Genomic DNA, 23,819 nt, shown 5'->3' on the forward strand with positions numbered 1-23,819 from the left:
CAGACTGGTTCTACTCCATTTTTGGTGTGGGGGGATACTCTCACGGCTGAGAATGGACTGAAAGAATGTAGATGAATTGTAGATGGTATTAGAAACAGAACTGTTTCTCATCCATCTGAAAAATGAATGAGGTGGTTGATGCAATTGTGAGTAGCTTGTCAAAGGATCTCCTTCGCCGCAAAACCCCATTGTCCGGCAACATCCAAAGGCTTGGACATAGTTCATACATAGATTAGTGTGTTGGTATTGATGCAGGTCAAATATCTGGTCCTGTTTATTCGATTATTTCTCAGTTTGGTTGAGATCAACTCACATAAAATGAATGCATTTAGTGGAGAATAAAATTGTTGTCTTTTGGAGGATTGAAGTTTTGCAGTACTGGGAGCACTTGTGGCGGTTGGGTATCAGTTATTAATATTACAACTCAGCAGAGCGTAAATAAGTTAAGGGTCTATGTTTCCCGTGACGCCCGCTTGAACACTAGCTCCCACTAGGAAATGTCTTAAATACCCCCTATTGAATATCAGGCATGATTCAGGTTTCCCTTTTTTGCCCATTTCTCACAATTCCAGTACTAGGAATATGAAACTTGAAAGAATTTGCCAAGATAGCCACTTGACTACAACCTTAAAATAAAATTTGCAAAAAAAACGAATAATGCCCCTCCTTGAAACACAACCTTGCAAATTGGAACATTCTTACATAGCATATTCATCTTTCATCTTCCCATTCCAGAAGGTGTTAATTTCTAGACAAAATATGCTTACTTTGGATTCACTGGATTCTTGAAGTTAAAACTAACCTTGGTTAGTGTAATTTCTTAAAAATATAACAAGTTATCTATTGAGGCTGTGTTTGGTATGCATTCTAGGCCAATCTTTCTTTCTCAAATGATAAAAATAGTTGTTTTTATCTATTGTCTGAGAATGCGAAATCGACCTAGAATGCATACCAAACCCAGCCTAAAGATTTCCTATCGATCACTTAATACTACATGTTGCAGTCTAGGAGATATAGAAATAAAACACAGCTATGTTTGAAATGAGCATACATGGCTTATCCCCCAGCTATGTTTGGTATGCATTCTAGGCCAATATTTGAGTATTTTCAAAAATCAGAGGGTGATTTGAGTTTCGTTTGAAAATCAGGGGGTGACGTGTAATTTACCCCCAAAAAATTAATTACTTAATTAATTAAAAAAAAAAAAAACCCTATTCTAATTGAAATGACATGAATAACCCAAGTATGCTCATTTCAAACATAGCTGTGTGAGTTCTGTATCCTCATGAGAAGTAATCATTAACTGTATTTGTGTTTGTGAGGAGTGGGGGCAAGGGAGCTGAGAGACATTTAGGAAAACCATGTGGTTAAGTAATTGGGGAGAACAATATACAGATGAGTTATGCCTCACTCAAATGATGGATGAACCCTTAAATTATGCATAATATGAGTGTGGGAAATAATTTTACTATAATACCAATCTAATATGACCCACCTAGTGTTAAAAGCCTCACGTTCAACTGAAACCTCATCAGTTACATAGACCAAAGAACAACAAAGAAGCCAAACTGGCTACCCAAAAGGGGGGGTGGGGGACCCCAAACAAGAGAGACCAAACAACTATCAAGAGGTTGTTACATCAAAAGCATTGAAGAAACAAATCCAAAAAATGATACATTAAAAACGGGGAGGGGAAAAAACAAAATATCAAAAAGATGATACATCAAGAATCCAGGGGAGTGGAAAAAATAAGAGGAAAGTCCCAAGAAGCAGCTAGATGCCTATTTCTGATCTCAAAAGTGATGACTTCTCAAATTTGTCAATAGTATGTTTCGAGGGGGGTTCATCTTCTTTTATTTCTTTCCCATCAAATATAAATCTCATCTAATGTTTAACTTTACTTTAACACATTCTTTTCATTTTTCTTTCGTACTCAACAAACTCTTCGACTTCTCCATGACTTTGTGTCTTGGTAGAATTCTCTCTCACCCATTATTTTTTTTCCAAATGATAATGTTAAGAACAAGTATAACTGTTAAAATGCAAGCAAGCTAATAGTACATTGTAGACTATGAATATGAACTCAAGTTTCTAGTCATTTCCTTGTTCAGAGATGGACATTCTGGGAGAATCTTATCACCTTCCATATTAGTATTCCTCAAATCGAATAAACAGAGATTCAACAGTACTAGCTAAACAATTAAAATTGGACACAGTATGCAATCTTGAAACAATTCTCTGATTCTGGGAGTCAAAACAAGTGATCTCTCTTTGTAAGTTACATGAACAGATGACATGCTTGAAGCTCAATTTGCATTAAAACATGCAAAATCTGTGTTGTACATCTTTCATGAATGTAATGGCTTGGATTCCTTATGCCTCAAGCTCACCAGTCTGCTTTGGTTACTTCTGTTTAACAACCCATATATAGTTAATCTTCACAATTAAGAACTGAAATTTCAAAGACCAAAATCGATGATATATGTGTGCAATGTTTTGATCATTAATCCTTATGAAATGAGAGACTTCATACCTTTTAACAGCTTGTTTCATTGAATAGCACAAATGCAAGAATTCTTCACTCCCTCAAGCTCCCCTTCTTCCAATATACTGAAAACATTTGAAAGATTGAGGAGAAAGGTCAATAATTAGTTCCAAACTTACATTCAGAGTTTATTGATAGATATAAAAAGTGTTCTTCCATTGCTTTGGTTTCTACTTTCTACAAGTGAATGCACCTAGCACACCTAGGAAAAATCACACACACACACACACACACATAGATCTTATAAACAGAGCAAGAGGTGGAGAAATAGTTGGTACCTTGACTGATACACTAGAACCTGAGCAAGATCTTGTCCATGGGCATCAGGCCAACTAACTTTTCTCCTAATTCTCAGTTGATTCTCCTCTACCACTGTAGTCTTTTTGAGATTACTCTTAAGAGGAGGAGTTAGAAAGCAAGGTTCTTGAGTACCATTTCTCTTGTCTAGAGCTTCTGTTTGATTATTAACATCTATATTGTTGGTGATCCCATCTTTATTGATCTCTGCATCAGACAGGTTCTTAATGGTATCGTTGCTGTTCTTCGGGTGCCTTGCTGGTGTATAACAAGAGCACACTAGTGCAGTGCACTTATTTTGCGCCGCCGTCGCCGCCAGGAGTGCAGATAATTAAGGTTAAAACACCCCCTTCTACTATACCTTCTCTGATGTCTTCTCTATATATCCTCTATTTCTAAATTCAAACATGCCATGACTAGCTATAGAACCATATGGATTTGGAACTGGCATTTCCACAAACTAATTAAGGACATGAAACAGCAATAAATAACTTGAGGGGAAGAGGGATTTTGCAAATGATTAAAGAAGCTTTATGACTTTATGTTTGAGAGGAGTGGGTTCAGGTTGAGGGAGGGATTAGTTTGTATGTAATGCAAGGGAAGGTAGGATGAGATAGAAAAGGTAAGAAGGAAAGAAAAGAGGGACATCTTGTTCACGCCAACCCACTATGAGTTGCTTTCTCTTGCTTTTGGCCTTTGTACTCATTAGTGAGTTGAATTGGGTAAAAACAAAAAGAAAAAGAGGATATGAGGGTTCTCCTCTTTAAAACTTTTCTACCTTTCCCCTTAAATTTTTTGAGTGTCTTATGGGCACGTTTAACTTTGATATATTTTTTTGTGGGTTGATGTTCTTTGTGCCGCAACGTAGCGTACGCCCAGATAGATACATGGGTTGAGTGTTAGGAAGGCAGAATGATCATTTCATCTACCCCATGTGTCTGGTCATAAGCTGCACCCCTAGCACAGAAAACATTTGGCCTTTTATCACTTATCTTCTTCTTTTTCTTTCCCAAATCACAACTAGTGGGGCTCATTGAGTGGACTTTATGGCTCCTTCCAAAATTTGCCAGCTGCAATATGCATGAGGCATAGTAGTAGAATTATCAATATGACGCAGAGGAAAAGGAACTTTGTCAGTATCATTTTGTCCCCCCCCCCCGGCCCCCCTCCCATCGGGGCCCCTACGACACAGTAATTGGGAACCATTTGATGGGTCTGCCCCAGCCCCACAGGAGGTGTGGGATCCAGGTTTTGGGTTCAAAATGCTCAGCAGGTTCATAACTAAGAGAGTACAGAAATAATAAAATGAGCGGACAGTTCCCCAATTCTAAAAAATATCTAATATATCTCTCCTTCTTCTGTGTTGGTGTCTTGTCACTAAAGGTGTAAAAATCAAATCGAAATCATTTATTGAAATTCACTTACCTCGAAATCGTTACCCACAATGGAGCAGTGTATACCGTACATAGTATACGCAGTCTTATCCCTGTGTTCATAGATAAGCTGATTCTAGACTAGAATATGTGATTTACAATGGAACAACCTCTACCGTTGCACCAAGGGCCCATCCTAAAAATATATATATATAACAATAACTAATTCAATTCAATATTAAATTTACATTTATTTCAATAAAAAAAAATTAAAAGAGAAAGAAGTCGTTTGAAAAAAAAAAATAAAAAACCTAATAAAATTGATTAAAGTTATTAAACGATCTGATTTCGATTTTACCAAAAAAAAATTTTTGCACTGAAATGAACTGTTTACATCAAAATCTAACCATTAACACCCTACCAATCACCAATTGGATGGGATTCATAATTTGTGGGAAGATTCTGTGTGTTTGTGTGCATGTTCTTGTGTGTAAAAGAGAGAGAGAAAGTAGGCTTGAAATTGGAATTTGGATCTGTATTAATTGTTTTTTATCTAGGTCATAATCGATTAAGATCATCATGACCTCAGATAGAGCCTTTTGGAGGGCAAGGATCTTGCAGGGCTGTGTCATTTCTTCTTACTTTCAACTTCCACTTTTCATCTTTCGTTTTTCTTTTTATTTCCCATTTTATATTTGTCATTTTACATTTTTCACCTCTCATCTCTTTATTCCCCTCTTTTTGTTCGGACCTTAGTTTCTTTGGTTTTGTTGAATCTATATAGCCAATCCCATTAAGTTGGGATAAGGTTAAGTTTATTGTTGTTGTTGTATAATCGATGAGAAATTGATCGAATTTGATCAAAACATACTGTAACCCTAGTTTCCATACAAAAATTGGAAGAGCCAGAGAGAGAGTGAGGCAGCCCTGGATCTTGATAGACAGGATTGGCTTTGGCCAGTTTAGATCCATCCAGTCGATTAATCTTGACATACCCAGAGAGAGAGAGAGGCAGCCCTGGATCAAGGATTTAGTAATCGGTATCGGTCTTGGTTAATATCAATCCAATATCGATCTAGATCGGACAAACTTCCCTTGTGTTTCTTCAAAAATCAGATTTTTAGTACTCTTTTACCCTTGATCCATACCAATCATGATTCTAAGTATTGGTATCGTATCGCTTGTATCGGGCGATATGTACCAATTTTACTAGTCATTGATACCGATGTAGTGCTGATATCGTATCGGTAACACGGTACAGATAAGAGATAAAATGGTCAGAAAACTCATTTTTTTAAAAAAATTTAGGGGTAATTTTGTTCGATACAACCGATTTAAACCGATACTATATCGATATCGTATCGATTTTACGAATTGCCGATATCATGAACTAAAACCATGATACCAATCAACTGATACAAGATTGACCAGGAATTGACACCAATACCGATACGAATCGGCCTGTCCAATCAATCTTAATCTTGAAACTCCCAGAGAGAGAGAGAGAGGGGCAAAGAGCCCTAGGAAAGGGGTAGGGATATTGACTACCCGGTACCCACCATATTTGCCGCGCTGGTTTCTTCTATCACATCAACCCATCCATTGTCTGCCACATGCACTGGATAGTGACTTAAGGAGATTAGGGCTTAATGCTGTCAACTCAGATGGATTGAAACAGATTTATTAGGTAAATTCATGATAGAACTGCATACAAATCTGTCCAGACTCCAGAGCCCATGCCCAAAACCCATAGGTTGGGCCAAATTCAATGCAGCTACTACCATTTCTAATAATTGTCTTAAAAAGAGTATAATAACAATCTTAGCAAGAAGAATGCTGCCCGGTTGCGTGGCCCTGTGCATCTCAGGAGACATATTTTATTTTGTAGGGGATGGGATAGTCAGTTCAGGAGGGCTATTTCGGGGAGTAATCTACACAATACACGACTAAGCAGCATTCTTTTTTTCATTTTAATTTTATAAAATTTATTGATTAAAGGTCAAGTTTTCCTTCTCCTATGATCAAGAGAGAACCTCTTCACTCATGGATTTTGGCACTTGAACAGAATTCCTAAAACAGTGGGAAGCATAGTCCGGGTATTTGTATGAATAATTATCATCTCCAATTCACTGTCTAAGGTGGGATAGGGTGGTCATTTTCGCTCCTATGTGAGGAATTGGAGCGGGCAGCGAATTGGAGGGGATAACGATTCGTATTTGTATGCGGGGGAGAGTTCATTATGACCTCGCAATGGGAAAGGTATTTTGTCCGGGAGTACACTCCCATGTGTCTATCTCTTTCGTTCCTATATGAAACAACATCTCTACCTCCTATTAGGGGAGAATAGGAGGTAGAGAGGAATAGACATAAGAAAAAGTGATGTAGGTCATCCTCCCGGATAGAGAACACATTCCCTAATTGTAAAGTTTGTTTGTTTCAGCTCAAGATTGTAATGAAATTGTTCTGGTTACTATCCCATCCCCCAAAATTCACTACTAAATTTAATAGTAAGACAAGCGTTGGCTGAAAGGGTAATTTTTATCACCTCCAATTCGTTGCCCCCCTCCAATTCCCTCCAATCCCTCACATAGGAGCAGAAATGACCACCCTACCCCACCTTGGACAGTGTGTTCGGGCAATGGATAAGGTGGTCATTTCCACTCCTATGTGAGGGATTGGAGGGAATTGGAGCAGGTAGGAATTGGAGGTGATGACGATTACTGAAAGGGTCCTTATACAGATGTGACTTGCCCTATTTGCATTGAGAGCATGGTCTCGAGTATCAGGATTTGAATCACCCTTCACCGATCCGGATTGGAATCAACTGATATCGATCCCGATTCCTATCGATCCTAATTGATGGTGCATGAATCGGAATCAGATTGATCGATTCCTAATCATTGCCTTCGTATTCTCAGTTGGATCAAACCGATTCCTGATTCCAAGGCCAATCTCATTTTCACAGGGTTGAGCTGGGCCTATTTCACCCCAGGAAGGCTCTATTCCAAGGTTTTAAAATTCAGAATCTGATTTCAATTTGAATCGGTCTAAATCCTAGAAAATGAAATCGAGGAGAAAAAACAATCATTTTCATAGAAATTGGATTTTTTGGAGTTTTGGCTTTAGAACCTTTGTAGATCTAGTTGTAAGAGATAAGTTTCATTGAATTTTTGTTATTTTTATTGATTAAAAGAAGGAAAAATTAGAGATCAACCAATTTCTATTTGCTTGTAAATCCATTGCTCTATTCCTCTCTCTCCCTGTATGTTTTGGTCTGCCCTTCCTGATCAAGTCTGTGGCGCATATTGTCATATGAGATCCTGATTGGGACCCCTACATCTAGTTTTGGATTGAAAGAGGGACCTTCTTGCTTTGATTGGCAATGTCACAATCAGATATACATTGTTTTTGGTTTTGTATTCATTAAAAAAACTTATGTAGGGTCCATGGAATTTTCTTGCATACCAAACCTGATCTAATATATAGAGATAAGGAACACTGCTTGATCGCATGCTCCTACACCCTGACATAGGGGTGGTGAATGACCACCCCGCCCCTCATATTGGATGTCTGACACTTACTCCTATTGGCCCGTGCTCACCTAGGGGCACGCAACCAAGCAACATTCTCTCTCCTAGATAGAAAATATCAAATACAAACCAATATGAGTTGTGCAAGAACTGTTTCAGTTTGACTTTGACCCCCTAACAGCAATGAGGCTTCTGTATAAGATTAAATAACTTGGAATTGGAGAAAGGATCGGTCTCCATCTATTCCAATTTGAATCAGATCGATATCGATTTGGAATGAGCCAAAACCCTTGAAAGTGGAATCGAAAAGAAGAAGCAAAGACTTCCACAGATCTGTGCTTTTTCAGGAGGGTATTTTAACTACAAGAGTTATGTTTCATTGATTTTTATGCTATTTTACTAATTAAAAGAATTAAAAAAAAAAAAGAAAGAGAAAAAAACGTTAACTAGTCATGTGGTTCCTGCGTTCAGAAATAAGATCGCATGAAAAGACCGTTCAAGCCCCAGTGAAATAAAAAAAATCTCATCCAAACCAATGCCTATGTGCATACTCTCATCGGCCCCTAGGCTAATATAGGGGCTATACAACTGGTTAGCGTTCTCTTACCCAATAAGTAAAGATCAAAGAGTATTCATGACTATTTGGTTTTTTTTAATAGGGGTCGGCTGTCCATTCCAATCTAATTCTCGAAACCGTGGTTCCCAATGTGAGTTTTTTGTAGATGAACCACTAAAACAGTGATTATCAATCTCATGATCTCTATTGGATATTATTGAGATCTTCTCAAACTAGGAAACCTTGTTTTATATTTTATGTAATCTTCTTCTATTAGGAAACTATATCATATGTGATATACCTTTCCTAACTATTAGTAACTCTTGGCTAGGGTTTGTGCTTGTATATTTACTCTCACACTGAGAGACCAAAATTAATGAGAATCAATATTTCTAACATGGTATCTAGAGCCCTAAGCTCCCACGAGACTCTCTACTTCTTCTTCTAAATTTTTTTTTCTGCCCTAGCATTACCGGTTCACCTGTTTTTGCAATGGCCACCGGTGATGGCACCATCACCTCTACCTCCCCCTCTCTCTCTTCTTCCTCCACCGCCTCCCTTTCTCATGCCCATCACTTCGTCTCTCTGAAATTAACTTCAAAAAATTCTCTCTCTTGGCACAAACAGATCACAGCCTATCTCACAGGACAACGCTTGTTCTCTTATGTTGATGGTTCCTCCCCTTGTCCCTCTGATCCTAATGAGGCTTCCCACTGGATTGCACAAGATGCTGCTATCACTAGTCTTCTACTTGCATCTCTCTCTGATGAGGTCCATCCTATTGTTCTCGACAAGGATACCTCTCTTGATATTTGGACTGCACTACAGAGTTCTTTTGGATCTGCCTCTACCACATGACTGATGGCTCTCAATATGAGTCTCCAAAATCTTCAACAAGGCAACGATGAAACTGTTACTGCCTACCTCCAACGTGCTAAGATCATTGCTGATGAACTCACTGCGGCAGGGAAACCCCTTGCACCTGTAGATTTTAATGTTTATGTACTGCGCTCCCTACACTCTGATCTCCAAGATGTGGTTTTGCCCATTCTCAAACTTTTGGAACCGCGTTCTTTTTTAGAATTGAGTGGCCTTCTACTGAGCCATGAAAGTATCCGCGCCTTTCAGAAGTTGCGTCTCGCCGAGGTACCTGTACCTAGCTCGCCTTCAGCCAACAATGTGAACCGTTCTGATTCAGGTATCATCCCTTCTGGCCATGGTGGACGTGGAGGCCGCGGTGGTCGTTCTACCAGTGGCCGTGGGGGTCGTTTCCCTTATCAGCCAAGGGGGAACCTGTACTGTACCCATTGCCATCGCACAAATCACACTGCCCCTTTCTGTTTTTACCGCAACCCCACACCTTCACCTTACCCCCAACCCATGTCTCAATATTTTCCCACACATCCCTCCCCTACCCCGGCAGCTCACTATGCCAATCCCCCTCTCCTTCCTACCCCTCCTTACCCTCCCACCTATCACCCATCCACTGTCCTAACCTGGTACCCGGACACCGGTGCCATCCATCATGTGACCCCGGATCTCCAATCCTTGTCCTCTTACGACCCCTACAATGGTTCGGACCAGCTCCATGTCGGCAATGGTAAGGGCCTTTCCATCTCTCATATTGGTCATTCCACATTCCCTAGTTTTTCTTCTTCTCGTTCTTTTAATCTTAATAATATTTTAGATGTTCCTGATATTTCTCAATCTCTTCTTTCTGTTCAACAGTTTACATGTGATAATAACGTATTTTTTGAATTTCATCCTGGTTATTTTCTTGTCAAGGATCGCATCTCCAAGACAACTCTCCTCTCCGGACCGAGTAATGGTGGACTATATACATTGTCATCTCGCTCTGCTTCCTCTCCTCAAGTCCATGTTGCTGAACGGACCTCCACCGATGGGTGGCATCATCGACTTGGTCATCCCCATGAGTCCCTTCTTCGTTTTGTTTTGAAAGAAAATAATCTCCCATGTCAGTCCACATGGTTGCAGTCTGTCTGTCCTGCTTGTCAGTTAGGGAAGTCTAGCAGTTTGTCATTTCGGGAAACCCATTTTCGCAACATTGTTCCTTTGGATTTAATTCATAGTGATGTATGGGGACCCTCTCCTACAGTGTCGTTTCAAGGTCACAAGTACTTTGTAATTTTTGTTGGTGATAGTACTAATTTTATTTGGTTTTATCATATTCTAAACAAATCTGATGTACTTAGTGCTTTTCAAAAATTTCAATCTCTAGTAGAAATGCAATTTTCCTATAAAATAAAGGCCATTCAAACGGATTGGGGTGGGGAGTACCGTTCTCTCCCCCAATATTTCCAACACCTTGGTATCACCCATCGAATTTCATGCCCTCACACCCATGAACAACAAGGGTTTGTGGAAAGGCGCCATCGTCACAGTGTTGAAACTAGCCTCTCCCTCCTCGTTCATTCTTCGGTGCCTATGTGTTATTGAAATTTTGCCTTTAACACTGCTAATTTTTTAATTAACCTCATGCCTTCCAAAACGTCTAACAGGGTTACCCCATACCAACTCCTTCACCATAAACCTCCTATTTTTTTTTTTTTGCGTGTTTTTGGTTGTCTTTGTTTTCCGTATCTCCGTCCATACAATCGTCATACAATGGACTTTCGTTCCTCCCCCTGTGTATTTCTTGGCTACAGTCCTTCTCATGTAGGTTATTGGTGCTTGGATATTTCCCGTGATCTACTGTATATAGCATGCCATGTTGGGTTTGATGAGAGCTCCTTTCCTTTTGCAACCATTGCTGCTGCCCCGTCCCCTACCCTTATTCCTGCTACTCCATCTTCTCCATGGGGTTCTATTCCTACACGACTTTCCCCTCCACCTTGCCCACCCTTACCACTACCGACCCCAGCTCCCTTACCATTGCCACCCCTAGTTACCTCCCCATTATCGAGCATTGCTCCCTTACCAGCTCTCCCTCCAACCCCTACAGCCTCTCCCCCAGCACGGTCTCCTTCTCTATCTCCCCCTCGCCCTACCCGGCCTCTACATGACTTCTACACGACTCTACCTATTGTAACCCCTCCCCCTCCAGCCCCTCCATTCCCTCCTCACCGCACTCGTACTATTACTCTTCGTACCCATCCCTCTTCTAAATCCTAGCCACATGCCTTCGCTGTTGACACCCCTCCAACCAAAGAACCAACCTGTTTTTCCCAAGCTCACAAGTTTTCTGTTTGGCGTCATGCCATGTCCGATGAATTTAATGCCCTTCTTAAAAATGGCACATGGTCACTGGTTTTCCCCCCCCCCCCCATATAAATCTTGTTGGTTGCAAATGGGTTTAGAGAATCAAACGTAAAGCTGATGGCAGTCTGGAGCGTTATAAGGCTAGGTTGGTTGCGAAGGGCTTTCATCAACAAGAGGGCCTTGACTTCTCTGAAACTTTCAGCCCTGTTGTGAAACCCACAATCATTCGGTCCATTCTTGCTCTTGTAGTATCTCAGGGTTGGTCACTTTGCCAGCTAGATGTGCAAAACGCATTCCTTCATGGTATGTTATCCGAGGATGTTTACATGGCTCAACCTCCAGGTTTTGAAGATCCTGCTCACCCAGAGTATGTGTGCAAACTTCACCGTTCATTATACGGTCTCAAGCAGACCTCCCGGGCTTGGTTCCAACGTCTCTCGCAGTATTTGATTCGTTTAGGTTTTGTAGCCTCCAAGACCGACCCCTCTCTATTCCTTTATCGGTCAGGTTCGGTGGTTATTTGTTTGCTTATTTATGTGGATGATATTATTGTTACTAATAACACTGCCTCCCAGGTCACAGCTCTGTTACAACAACTGGCAAGTGAGTTCTCCATCAAAGATTTGGGTCCTCTACATTTTTTTCTTGGGGTTGAGGCCGTTCCACATTCCAAGGGCCTTCTTCTCTCTCAATCACGCTATGTTCGTGACTTACTTCACCGAGCTGGTATGACTGAGTGCAAACCTATACTGACTCCTATGGCAGCCTCTTCCTCCTCTTCGGATTCAGGGGGTGCGCTCTTTGATGACCCCAAACGCTATTGTTCTATTGTTGGGGCACTACAGTACATCACACTCGCACGCCCTGATGTGGCATTTGCAGTTAACAGGGTGTGCTAGTTTATGCACTCTCCCACTATGCATCATTGGTCATTGGTCAAACGCATCTTGCGTTATCTCAAACACACCGGCAGTCACGGTTTGTTACTTGAGCATTCTCTAAATCTCACTCTTTAGGCTTTCTCTGATGCCGATTGGGTAGGTAACGATTAAGATCGTCGCTCCACTAGTGGATATGCTATTTTTCTCGGTCGTAATTTGATCTCTTGGCAATCTCGAAAACAAAAAACGGTTGCTCGTTCCTCTATTGAATCCAAGTACAAGGCACTCGCAGATGCAACGGCTGAACTGATTTGATTGGAATCCCTGTTTCGAGAGTTGGGCTTTCCTCTCTGTAGTTCGCCTATGTTATGGTGCGATAATATTGGCGCTACCTATCTATTAGCTAATCTTGTGTTTCATGCCCGCACGAAACACATTGAGATTGATTTTCATTTTGTACGGGAACGTGTTGCCAACCATCAACTTCAGGTCCAGTTTATCTTCACTACAGATCAGATTGCAGATGTTCTTACCAAGGCCCTCTCTACGACCCGGTTTCAGTTCATGTGCGACAAGCTAAAAGTCTGCTTTGCTGGCCCTTCATCTTGAGGGGGTGTATTGGATATTATTGAGATCTTCTCAAACTAGGAAACCTTGTTTTATATTTTATGTAGTCTTATGTAATTTTCTTCTATTAAGAAACTATATCACATGTGATATACCTTAATTTCCTAATCTATTTATAACTCTTGGCTAGGGCTTGTGCGTGTATATTTTTACTCTCACATTGAGAGATCAAAATTAATGAGAATCAATACTTTTAACAATCTCCATTGCAGTGGTTGAATGTAATAATAAGGATTTGTCTAGAATAATCCAGCTAGCTACAATCCCATTAATATAGCAGAGGGAGATGATACACAACGTGGAAAAGAATCTCACCACTAAGAGAAAATAATAATAAACCCCAACCCATGCATCACAGTACGTTCTCTCTTGTCTTGTGAGTGAGTGAGAGAGAGGATAAGCATATACCAGTAGGGTAAAACCCTAAACATATCTCCTAGATTCTCTCCTACGTACTTAATTAAAACAATTGTTTTCTCTTCAATTTGACCAAAGGCCCCAAACAAGGCCACGTCCGTGTTTTTTCCAGAACTGGAAGACAGAGTGACACGTCACCTCACCTCACCTGGATCTCCTCAAAACCTGTGGAAAAAAAAAGCTGAGGGGTTCGGGAATTTTCTCAAACACATGCTAAACTAGACAAAATTAGTACCTAGCTTTGTTATTGCTTCATTATAATATGAACTATAACACCTGCTTGTGATGCAGCATATGACGGTTTCCCTCCATCAACCATGTGACTCCCAAAACCTCCATCACATTGTATACTGGCATTTGTCTCTGTAAACTTTATATATAGAGAGAGAGAGAGATCATTACACTACCCCTCTTCATGGCATTAAGTATCTCCTCCTCCACATGCTCATGCTCAGCTTAAGAGAGAGAGAGAGAGAGAGAGTACCCTCTTCATGGCATTAAGTATTTCCTCCTCCACATGCTCATACTCAGCTTGAGAGAGAGAGAGAGAGAGAGAGATGATTACCTCCTTCTTACTAAAAGAAAAACTCACTACTCAAGTAAAGAAACAAAAAGCTACCAAATTGAACTTTTATGAGTCGGTCAGCTTTGACTATAAGAGACTTCTAGCAACAAAAGGGTTTACTTCACACGAAAAGATGGGCTGGGGGGTTCTCATTAAAAGACAAAACAAAACAATAAGCTAGGGTGGTTTTTAGTGTTTATGAAGGTGGTAATTCTTGGATAAAATTGGCAACCCACCCAGCAGATCGATCCAAACCCGCAGCCGATGATTCGGTTCAGTTTCCGACTGAACACAGTCTAGATTCCATCCTGAATGAATGTTAGGTACTTCATCAATACATCAAAAGCTTCAAAACTGATGGAATGTATTTAATCAAACCTTTTAACTCACACTAAGTTGATCCAATCTAGCGCTCATACACTAGATCAAGTCACATTAGGCACATAACAAACCACCATGCTTCTGCAACAATCGTCATTGGCGACTCTCACTCTAGGCAGCTCTCACTCTGGAGGTAGGTAGCCCTCTCCAAGCGGCTCCACTCTACCCGAGGGTTTCTGTCCGGTAGCAAGTACCACTCTACCCCAGGGTTTTTGTCCGGTAGCAAGTAGCTTTTTCTTGACAGCTTTCACTCTACTCCAAGTAGCCCTCTTCTAGGTAGCCATTTTCGTGACCCGAACTCGTGACGTGGTGTCCAAATCTGATCCCAAGTGTTAGGTACTTGATCGATACGCCAAAAGCTCCAAAACTGATGGAACACATTAAATCAAGCCCTTTAACCTACTGATACTAAACTGACCCAATTTAGCACTAATACACTAGATTGAGCCCCATTAGGCACATAACAGAGTTGCAACTCAATGGGATAGATTTATAACAAGGGTTTTTTTCTCTATAAGCAATCTGAGAGAGGTTTGAGGACAAGCGGTTGTAATCCTATTCTTCATTGATTGGGTTATATGTGTCTTAAATTCTTGTATCCATTTCGAAGTTTGCCCCGCTTCAACATTTTTTGTGGCGACCTAAAGGAAAAATGTTTGTGAGGTCTGTGATGGTAGCGAAGGGCTTGAGCCGATAGACCCAAGCCTGAAGCCCATCTCATACGAGGGTACAGGGGTGAAGTCCCCGTGGTATGGTACGACCCAACCCAATGGATCGACCTGACTTGGAGGAGTATTACCTTGTTTTATCGTCTTGTTATGTAAAAGAAATGGGATTTGGGCATTTTAGTATTAGGGTTTTTTAGCGGGAGGGAGTTCTTACAGCGAGTTTTGGGTGTTCTTAAGAGATATCCATTGTATTTCTTCCATCACATGGTGAATCATTTGCAACTTCACCCACAGATGTAGCACATCAAATTGATGTGTGAACCACATTAAATCCCTGTGTCATCCTTATTTAAATCAGTTACGTTTCTTAGTGTTTCTTGATGTTTGCATTGTGAATAATGTAAATCTATTTCACATTAGTGATTTTGGAACCAGCCGGTCCAAACTCCAAACATATCCAGCTATAGCCCGACCCATTTGGACCAATGTGTTCCTCAACCCTAACCAAGTCAACTTCTCATTTGGATAATCAGCTCCTAACTTTTCAGTCAAATGAAGTAACAAAGCTGACATATTTGTTTCAAATTTCAATTATTAATTTTCTCTTAGTTTTGTTCACCACTTGGCTTTTCCTAGTTTTTTTTTTTTTTGGTAAAGGCTTCTCCTAGTTTTGCTCACCACTAAAACTAAAAGGTGATTCATATATAGAACTACCCAATTGGTTGAGAGGCCCAATTCAAACCCAATTCAGTCTTGGGGCATGTGCATTAATCCATTGGTGACCCATCAATTGGGACCATCTGAAGGATGATTCAACAGATCCACTAAATGTATGGTAGAGACAAATGACACCACTGCTTTATCATAACTCTAATCTTAATAAAATCCTTAAAACTCTCATATCCCCCACCACATGGTCACCCCTATAAAATTCTCATATTCTCAGAAAAAATCAGAACCCCAACCAACTTCTTATGCTCACTGCCTGGTTGTCTCTCCACCTCTGTTAGATTCTGTCTTCTTCTCAAAAACCCCCATAAGTGTAGGCAGGAATCTTTTAGCACAGAATCAGAACAGACAGATCACTAGTGTGCTGTCTTTTGACCACAAGAATCATCAGTCTTCTTGACATTAACTAGGCAGAGATTCTCTCATCAAGCCAATAAGTATGCAGGTGAGAGCTTCATAATATATATATGTCTCATGTTCAAGTTGTCAAATTCATAGCATTTGCACCATTATGGCTTACATGCTTAGTGATCACATATCCTTCAATGGCTTTTCAAGGTAGCCCAAGAAGAACAAGCCAAAGAAACCAATCCAAGCAACAGTAAACAAACAGCTTCAACAGGTATAGATTACACTCTTCTTAATTAACACTGACTTAATTAAAAGATTAGTACTAATAATAGATCTTCTTCTATGTTAATGTGATCTTTACAGTCCAAAAACCAGTTTGTAAGGATCTGGTTCTGCAAAAAAGGAGTGGAAGTTATAGGAGATCGAAAAGATCTGAAGGTGAAGTGGAGTGTGTGGATTTCAGGAGATGCTTTTATAGTACTCTAAACCTGAAGATACTTGGAAGCTTTCATAAGAGCAAGTGTTGGATACAAGAAGTGATCATAAAAGAAGAAGAGCTTTCTCAAGAATTGTGTATGGGTCACAAGGGGGATTTAGTTGTTGCCCATGTAGGCAATAAGGTTCTTCCAATATCTGATTCAAATGATCAACATGAGTCATCAGAGAAGAGAGATCAACCCAAGGGGAATAAGGCCAAAGCTATCTCTAGAATGAAGGAGTTGCTGAGATGGGCTGCTGCTGCAAAGGCTGAGAAGGGTGGAAAGTACATCAGTAGAAAGGTAATCTTCCTTACCCATCATTCAAGAAATCCTTGTAATCCATATCGGGTTATTCACATCACACCGGAGTTGTTACGCTTCAGCTCTGATACCACTTGTAAGGGATTTTGGTAGATCTCACCCTTAAAAAGCCTGTAATTAAGGAGAAAGTGCTCAAGTCCAGATGTGGGATTATTGCTTTCGCGTGGAACCCAACAATCATACCTTTTCATCTCTTCTATTCCAATTATCCTTTCAATGAATCCACTTATTCTGACAATGTATAATGTTTATATCCATGTTAAAGCTTTTGTACTTCCGAACCCGTGGTGCACTCAAAGAAGCAGCACATGATGATGATTCAAGCTTAAGTTCTCCCAAGATCAGCTTCAGATGGGATATTGGAAGCTGTTCCACCTCCTCCTCTGCTTACTCTGGGTTCTCATTCACATCATCTTCTACAAAAACTGATCGAACACAGATCAAGCCGCTCGTGACCAAATCCGCAGCCCATAATGTTTCAGTTCCTGATTCAAGTACTAACAAGGATGCAATAGCATCTAACCAAGACAGTGATGAACAATGTACATCTAGAAGAGGAGGAAATTGGATCACCACAGATGAAGAATGTAAGATCCTCTTTTAACTTAATTTGTATTCTTTATATGATCTATCCAGCACATGATACAGCAAATTCACTATAATCACTTAAATATCTACTTATCTTCTTCCTTTTCTTGATCATGCAGTTGTGGTGCTAGAGCTCTGAAACAAAAACACAAAAATTTAATTTCTAAAGAAGATGTCTCATGACAGTATTAAAGCTTCTCTCGAAGGTGCAACATGAGGATGCCATGTAACATTAACATAAGGTGCTAAAAGAGCTAGCAATTGTAATTGTTAAAATGTCAATTGGCCGCCGATCGACGGCTATGTTTAGTGTAATTTTTTTTTGCAGGATCAAATTATTATTAGATATAGTGCCAATTTAAAGATCTTAAAAGTATCCATTTTAATGAACATGGTGACAGGTTTAATTACATTTAATTGGTCTGCTTGCTTGGTCTTGAAATATGTATTAGCTAACCTTAAAGGGGAGGGGAGGGGAGGGGAGGGGAGGGGAGGAGATGCTTGAAGGGTTGATGCAAAATTGTCTTAGAAAATTTGAGAAGTCAGGCAAACAATTCATGTAACTTTCTCCTATGAGAAGTTTATGGAAGTTATTAATTTGCTCCTCTTTAGAGAATTTTTACCCATAACCCTTTTGATAACAAAAAGTGCCTGAAGCCAAAAGTGAAGATCTTGTTCAAAACCCTAATTAGAGACATCCAATCAAATATTAAATTTTAAGTGCAAATTAAGACTATATCTGTAAGTATCATTCTAATTGGGAAACCAATGACTTAGGTTTAGACTATCAAAATAACTACTGAGACTGCTTCTGTGGAGGAAAAACTGCCCTTGAGTTTGTGTTATGATCAAGTACAACTTTCTTGCTCTGGTGCAGTTTTTCATTGGCTTCTTTGATCTTTATCCTTATCCTACCTTTTAACAAGCATGATACTAATCTTTCCAATTCTTCTTCAATTTGAAACTTCCAATTTGGATTACTAGTTCATGACAAGTACTGAACCCCACCCCAACTATCTAAGTTCAATCCAAAATCCATCAGAGGAGTGCAAATCCTTGTGATATTACTTGGAGTGTTATGTGAGAAACTGCATCCTTTCCTGTGCATTGGGGTTCTTCCCTTTTTTCCTTGCTAATGTTCCTTTCAAGTATGAAAAAATTTAGGTAGGTAGGTATAGTGTCAAGTCTTCAGTGGGAGAGCCTTGCGCTTGACCTATTAGTTGTGGGTTCGAAACATGGTTACTGCCTCTCCGCGAAGCAGGGGTGAAGGCTGTGTACGTTTATCCCTCTCAGACCCTGCAGTAGTGGGGGAACCTCGTGCACTGGGACATGCTCCTTTTTTTTTAGTGTCACATCTTCAGAGAGAGAGAGAGAGAGCAGACTCCAACAGGACCCAATTCTTTGTTGATGAGAAGAGCCAAGGGGGTAAATGGTAGCTATATGCATTCCACCACGTTTGGATCCAATTTTTCATGGCCAAAACTGAACTCAAACCTGAATATATACTGGTTTGTACTGTGGAGTCTGTAAGCACGGTTTTAGTAATCGGAATCAGATCGGATTAATCACCGGCACTCGTCATATATTCTAGTCGATTTTTAAATTTCTTTTAAATCAGTGGTGAACCATGTTTGATCTTTTCATTTTTTGGCTATTGTTTTCCTCATTAAGTTCGTAAAATAATATAAAATTAATGAACTTACACCTCTTTCATTGAATTAAAAAACTCCAACGTATTTTGGGAAATCTTTGCTTGTTCTTCTCAAGTTTCTAGGGTTTCAACTAATTCCAGTCAATTCCGACTAATTTTGCTTCAGATAGAATTGATGGAAGATGATCCCATGTCCATATTTTGAACCAGAGATAGTAAGCAAATGTAAAGTTTTCATCCCAAAAGTTCAAACTAGTAGGTGGAGGGATTCTCATATGTATACCTACAACTGCAGGCTAATTAATAGTCGATGTGGGACTAAACTCCCAACACTCCCTGCACATATGGCAGTACATACTGTGGATACGTGGATATGGTGAAAACCTGCTTTGATAAAAGTATTGGAATCATATTGTATTTAGTATTTCTGAATATTTACAAGAGAGGATGTATACTAATAGGTCAAGCGAGGTATTGTACTTTTACCCAAAAAAAGAAGATGTATTATACATATATAGTACAAGTATACAAAGATGGAAGGTAGTATCTGATGTAATAAGAACATGATACGCATAATACAAACATGGTATATTCCTTAGCAGTTTCATCAAGTGAAAGACTATACTATAGTCCACTTTAGGGATGCAAGTTTGGCCCTGATGGCCCGAGCCCGTCCTAAGCCTGAACAGGGTCTGGGTTGAGATACCTTGGCCCTAAAGGTGGGTCAGGGTTGGGAATTTTTGGCCCTGAGTCAAGGCCAAGCCGAGTCAGGGTTGAGGCCTCGGGCTGAGGCCGACCCGAACCTGTCTTCTTTTTCCTAATCTTTTTTTTTTTTTTTTTTGTGTTCTTCTTCTAACCAGCTTGGCCAGCCCATGCATCTCCCTTTCCCAACCTAGCCAACACATGCATCTCCCTTTCCAACTTAGCTATCAGGGCTAATCAGGGTCAGCCCAGCCCGACCTTGAGGGCAGGGTCAGCCCAGCCCGACCTTGAGGGCGGGGTCAGTTTTTTTGGCCCTGAGTCAAGGCCGGGATGGGCTTGGGACCAGCTAAGGGGACTCAGGGTTGGGCTAGGGTTTTAAAAGACTAGGCCTAACCCGACCCTGTTGCAGCCCTAGTCCATTAATTATTCTGAGTATTTCTAACGGATGCACAGTGGCTAAGAATAAGATCTCTTATGATCTATAGCTTTGGCTAATAGTTGCTAGAAATAATTTATAGCCTATTCCATTGATGAAGGAATATTCCATTCATAATAGATTTGTAATTTATAGACATTCAATTTAAATCACACTACGGTTGTGGCTTCTATTTATATTTTCTTAAAACAAGAAGAACGTGGTCAACTAGTTAATAAATTACCGTTTATTATCCTTGTAATCAGACAAAATTTGTAACAATTTAATGTGGATCTAATAAGACAAAAGGGCTATTATGTAGTCCGATTGGATTGTAAGAGCTGGAAATTTTCAGTTTTATGGTTCATAATATCATTAGGGCGAGGTTTTCATGCAAGGCCGTACAAGGAAGGGCAGATCATGATGTGTCAAACAGGGAGGGGTTTGATCGTTTCGACCTCCTCTTTAGTCCAATGGCAAAGGTCTGTACTTGACCGTGCTTGGTACATGTCGATGCACAACTTTTTGTCATATCATTATTGTCATAGTTTGAGGAATCGGAATCGGGTGAATCACCCATAATTCTTGTTAATTTGCTTCATTTTTCTCCATTGTTTCCTTTTAATCAATAAAATATCAAAAAATCAATGAAACTTTTCTCTCACCCAAATCCCCAAGTTTATTGAATAAAAAAAATTTTTAAAAAATATAAAATCTTAGTTTTTTCTTTAGAATTCTAATTTCTAGGGTTCCGATCGATTTTAATTAATTCAAATTGCAATCGATGGAGGTCTATTCTATGTTCGAATCCAGGCTCTTAAACCGGATTACTCTCTCTCCTTACACGTGGAAAGAAACAAATTTCTTATGGTCACAATCTTGATGTTACTAACCGTGATTACGCAGAGCAACACCCATAAGTTATAGGGATTTTCTTATCAACACCTTTCTTTATTCTTTTTTTTTTTAAAGTCCCTTTAGTATGTAATACAATTTTAATTTTTTTTCCAATGAAGATAACAGTGTCATTTCTTAATATTGACATTTTTTTTGTCATTTTAGTATGGTTTAGATGATAAAATTAAAAAGGAAAGAAACATGAATTAACCTCTATTCAGCTATGCTGCAAAGCAAGGGCTATTATATATATTGAAAGGCAAAAAAACAAAAATGAAAGAAAACATATGCAAAACCGTAGTATCTAACTACTGTTATAAGTTATAACTCCTAACTAACACATGAGGAAGGTTAGTAAGATGCTACAATTATAAAAACACCATTGCTCATGTAAATATAACATACCGAGCGTTTTCATAAACAAAGAAAATAATGTCAGGGTTAGATCTCAGTTGTTGAACTTGGATACATAACTGGTTCAGGTTTGGCGCTCACCCATGGGGCAGCCAATTGGACCAGTTGGGTTGGTGTTATGTGCCTAATGAGACCCACTCTAGTGTATGGGCACTAAATTGGGTCAGCCTAGTATGAGATAGGTTAAAGGGTTTGATTTAACGCGTTCCATTAGCTTCAGAGCTTTTGATGTATCGATCAAGTACCTAACATTTGGTATTAGAGCTGGGCACCACGTCATGAGTTCGAGTCACGGAAAGGACTACCTAGGAGAGGGCTACCTACCACTAGACAAAAACCCTAGAGCAGAGTGGAGCTGCTTGGAAAGGGCTACCTACCGCCAGAGTGAAAATTGGCTAGAGTGAGAGCCTCCGAGGATGACAGCTGCAAAAGCGTGGTGGTCTGTTATGTGTCTAATGAAGCCCACTGTAGTATACAGACACTAAATTGGGTCAGTCTAGTATGGGATAGGTTAAAGGGCTTGATTTAACACGTTCCATCAGCTTCGGAGCTTTTGGCGTATCGGTCAAGTACCTAACAGTTGGTCACTTAAGGAGGTGACCTTTACCCTTTAGGTCTCTTCCCTCTCAGTGATTCCTATTTGGAGTGGGATACTGTGAAGAGGTGGGGACTAATTATATATAAATATAATCAAGTAACCCCAAAACCTAATTGTATTCTTGCACCATTGAGATCTCTGTCTCACTCTCAGTCTTGTTCACCAAGTTACTAATGTGTTCTCTTTGTGATTCCATCTATTCCCAAGGATTTGTGGTATGGAGTTCTCAGTGGAGAAGCCTTTCAAGATATCTAGAGATTAAAGCAGATCGTTCGAGTTCGTAAAGCTTATAACCAAATCCATACGAGATCCTTCCGCTGTGTTCCCATATCTGTTCAGGTAACACCCTAACCGGTGGTGATTTGTTTACATCGGTCATATGTTGGAGATGTTTCACATGATGAAAAATGAATAACATGATAAAAACTTTAAATTCATGCACATATAAAGTTACCAAAATACCCCTATAACTGACAGAGAATAGGAAGGATTATTGGGCCTCTTTTTGGAAATGCAAGATTAATTTAATGGGTTTTTTTTTTAAATATATATATTATGCGGACCAAACGTATTTACATGTTTAATATGGGTCTTTATAAAAGATGTGTATTATTTGTATCTTTGAAAAAAATCAAAAACATGTTAAATACATATACATACGAATACATGTAAAATATACATGTATATTTACTAATTATGCTCACATCTAATAATTAATTGGGAGAAAGTTCTCTGTCCGAGAGTGTGGCCTATGCCAGCACTCCCATGAGTCTTTCTCTCTCCTCCCTATTTGAAAAGACACTTCTGCCCCTTATTTTGAGGAGGAGAGAGATAGACACATGGGAGTGCTGGCGTAGGCTACACTCCCGGACAGAAAACTACTTCCCTAATTAATTTTAGGGTGATGATTCACGTAACAACCGTTTGTCATGTGAATCATCACACAATCCCTCTTTTCCCTTCTTGTTTCATGTGTACGAATCTTGGAAGCTTGGAAGTAAGGGCAGTAATGTTATTTAAATTCCCCAACCTCATCTCTTAAAGCACTCTAGAGGAGTAACATAGATATATTGAAGGGAGAAAGAACGCTAACCGGTGTTGTGCCTTGGCATGTACCAGCACCCAGGCATAACTGCTCCAAAATGACCGGTGCACACCCTGGAAAGGCGAAAAGGATCGAGGGTGCGTTGGTCATTTCACGTGCGATTGTGCCTGGGCACAGGTACACGTCGAAGCACAACACCAGTTAGCGCTCATTTTGGGGCGTAGATGATGAGACTTGGCATGATGATATTGGTGATGTAGATGGAGTTCTTGTAGATGTACCTTCTGTATTCGCCTCCTCCACACGGTACCGTGATAAAGTCTTTTGGGGCGTCTCAGGCACCATGGAGTACTTTTTTCGACTTTTCCTTTTTTCCAGTTCCACGCGAAATTCTCATCGAACTTGACATCTTGATTAACCATGAGCTTCTCAGTCCTTAAATTGCATGTGATAGACATTGGACAGGGTGCTATGTACCAATAATATACCTTTCTCAGTCTTCTCGTCAAGCTTGTTTCTTTTTCTCCACTGGGATATGGCCATAAGACATGTACCCAAATACTTTATTAC

At 39.9% G+C, this 23,819-nt stretch overlaps 1 protein-coding gene and 1 long non-coding RNA gene across 4 annotated transcripts; one reads left to right on the top strand and one right to left on the bottom strand.

Moving 5' to 3' along the window:
- Window positions 1–2,206: 2,206 nt before the first annotated feature.
- On the bottom strand, window positions 2,207–2,978 carry LOC122656164. 3 transcript variants are annotated; one of them, XR_006332055.1, is made up of 3 exons: window positions 2,824–2,978; window positions 2,534–2,610; window positions 2,207–2,409 (listed from the first exon to the last, which is right to left on the bottom strand). It is a non-coding gene; the product is annotated as an uncharacterized LOC122656164 (long non-coding RNA). The 3 variants fall into 3 exon arrangements; XR_006332056.1 differs by having other exon boundaries at window positions 2,207–2,436; XR_006332054.1 differs by having other exon boundaries at window positions 2,207–2,451.
- Window positions 2,979–16,334: 13,356 nt separating this feature from the next.
- On the top strand, window positions 16,335–17,712 carry LOC122656568. Its single transcript, XM_043851148.1, has 4 exons — window positions 16,335–16,410; window positions 16,503–16,918; window positions 17,205–17,526; window positions 17,647–17,712. Exons 2-4 carry the CDS (start codon window positions 16,715–16,717, stop codon window positions 17,664–17,666), a joined length of 546 nt encoding a protein of 181 aa, XP_043707083.1. The 5' UTR covers window positions 16,335–16,410; window positions 16,503–16,714; the 3' UTR covers window positions 17,667–17,712.
- The last annotated feature ends 6,107 nt before the right edge of the window (window positions 17,713–23,819 follow it).

This window comes from Telopea speciosissima, chromosome 3, assembly GCF_018873765.1.
Source record: "Telopea speciosissima isolate NSW1024214 ecotype Mountain lineage chromosome 3, Tspe_v1, whole genome shotgun sequence".
NCBI classification, from domain to species: Eukaryota; Viridiplantae; Streptophyta; class Magnoliopsida; order Proteales; family Proteaceae; genus Telopea; species Telopea speciosissima.

Bases quoted from the DNA above. Each gene is read 5' to 3' on its own strand.
- LOC122656568 (XM_043851148.1), top strand. From the start codon at position 16,715: ATGGGTCACAAGGGGGATTTAGTTGTTGCCCATGTAGGCAATAAGGTT. The intron at 16,919-17,204 runs GTAATCTTCCTT...TCCATGTTAAAG, and splicing joins GAAAGTACATCAGTAGAAAG to CTTTTGTACTTCCGAACCCG. The intron at 17,527-17,646 runs GTAAGATCCTCT...TTGATCATGCAG, and splicing joins GATCACCACAGATGAAGAAT to TTGTGGTGCTAGAGCTCTGA.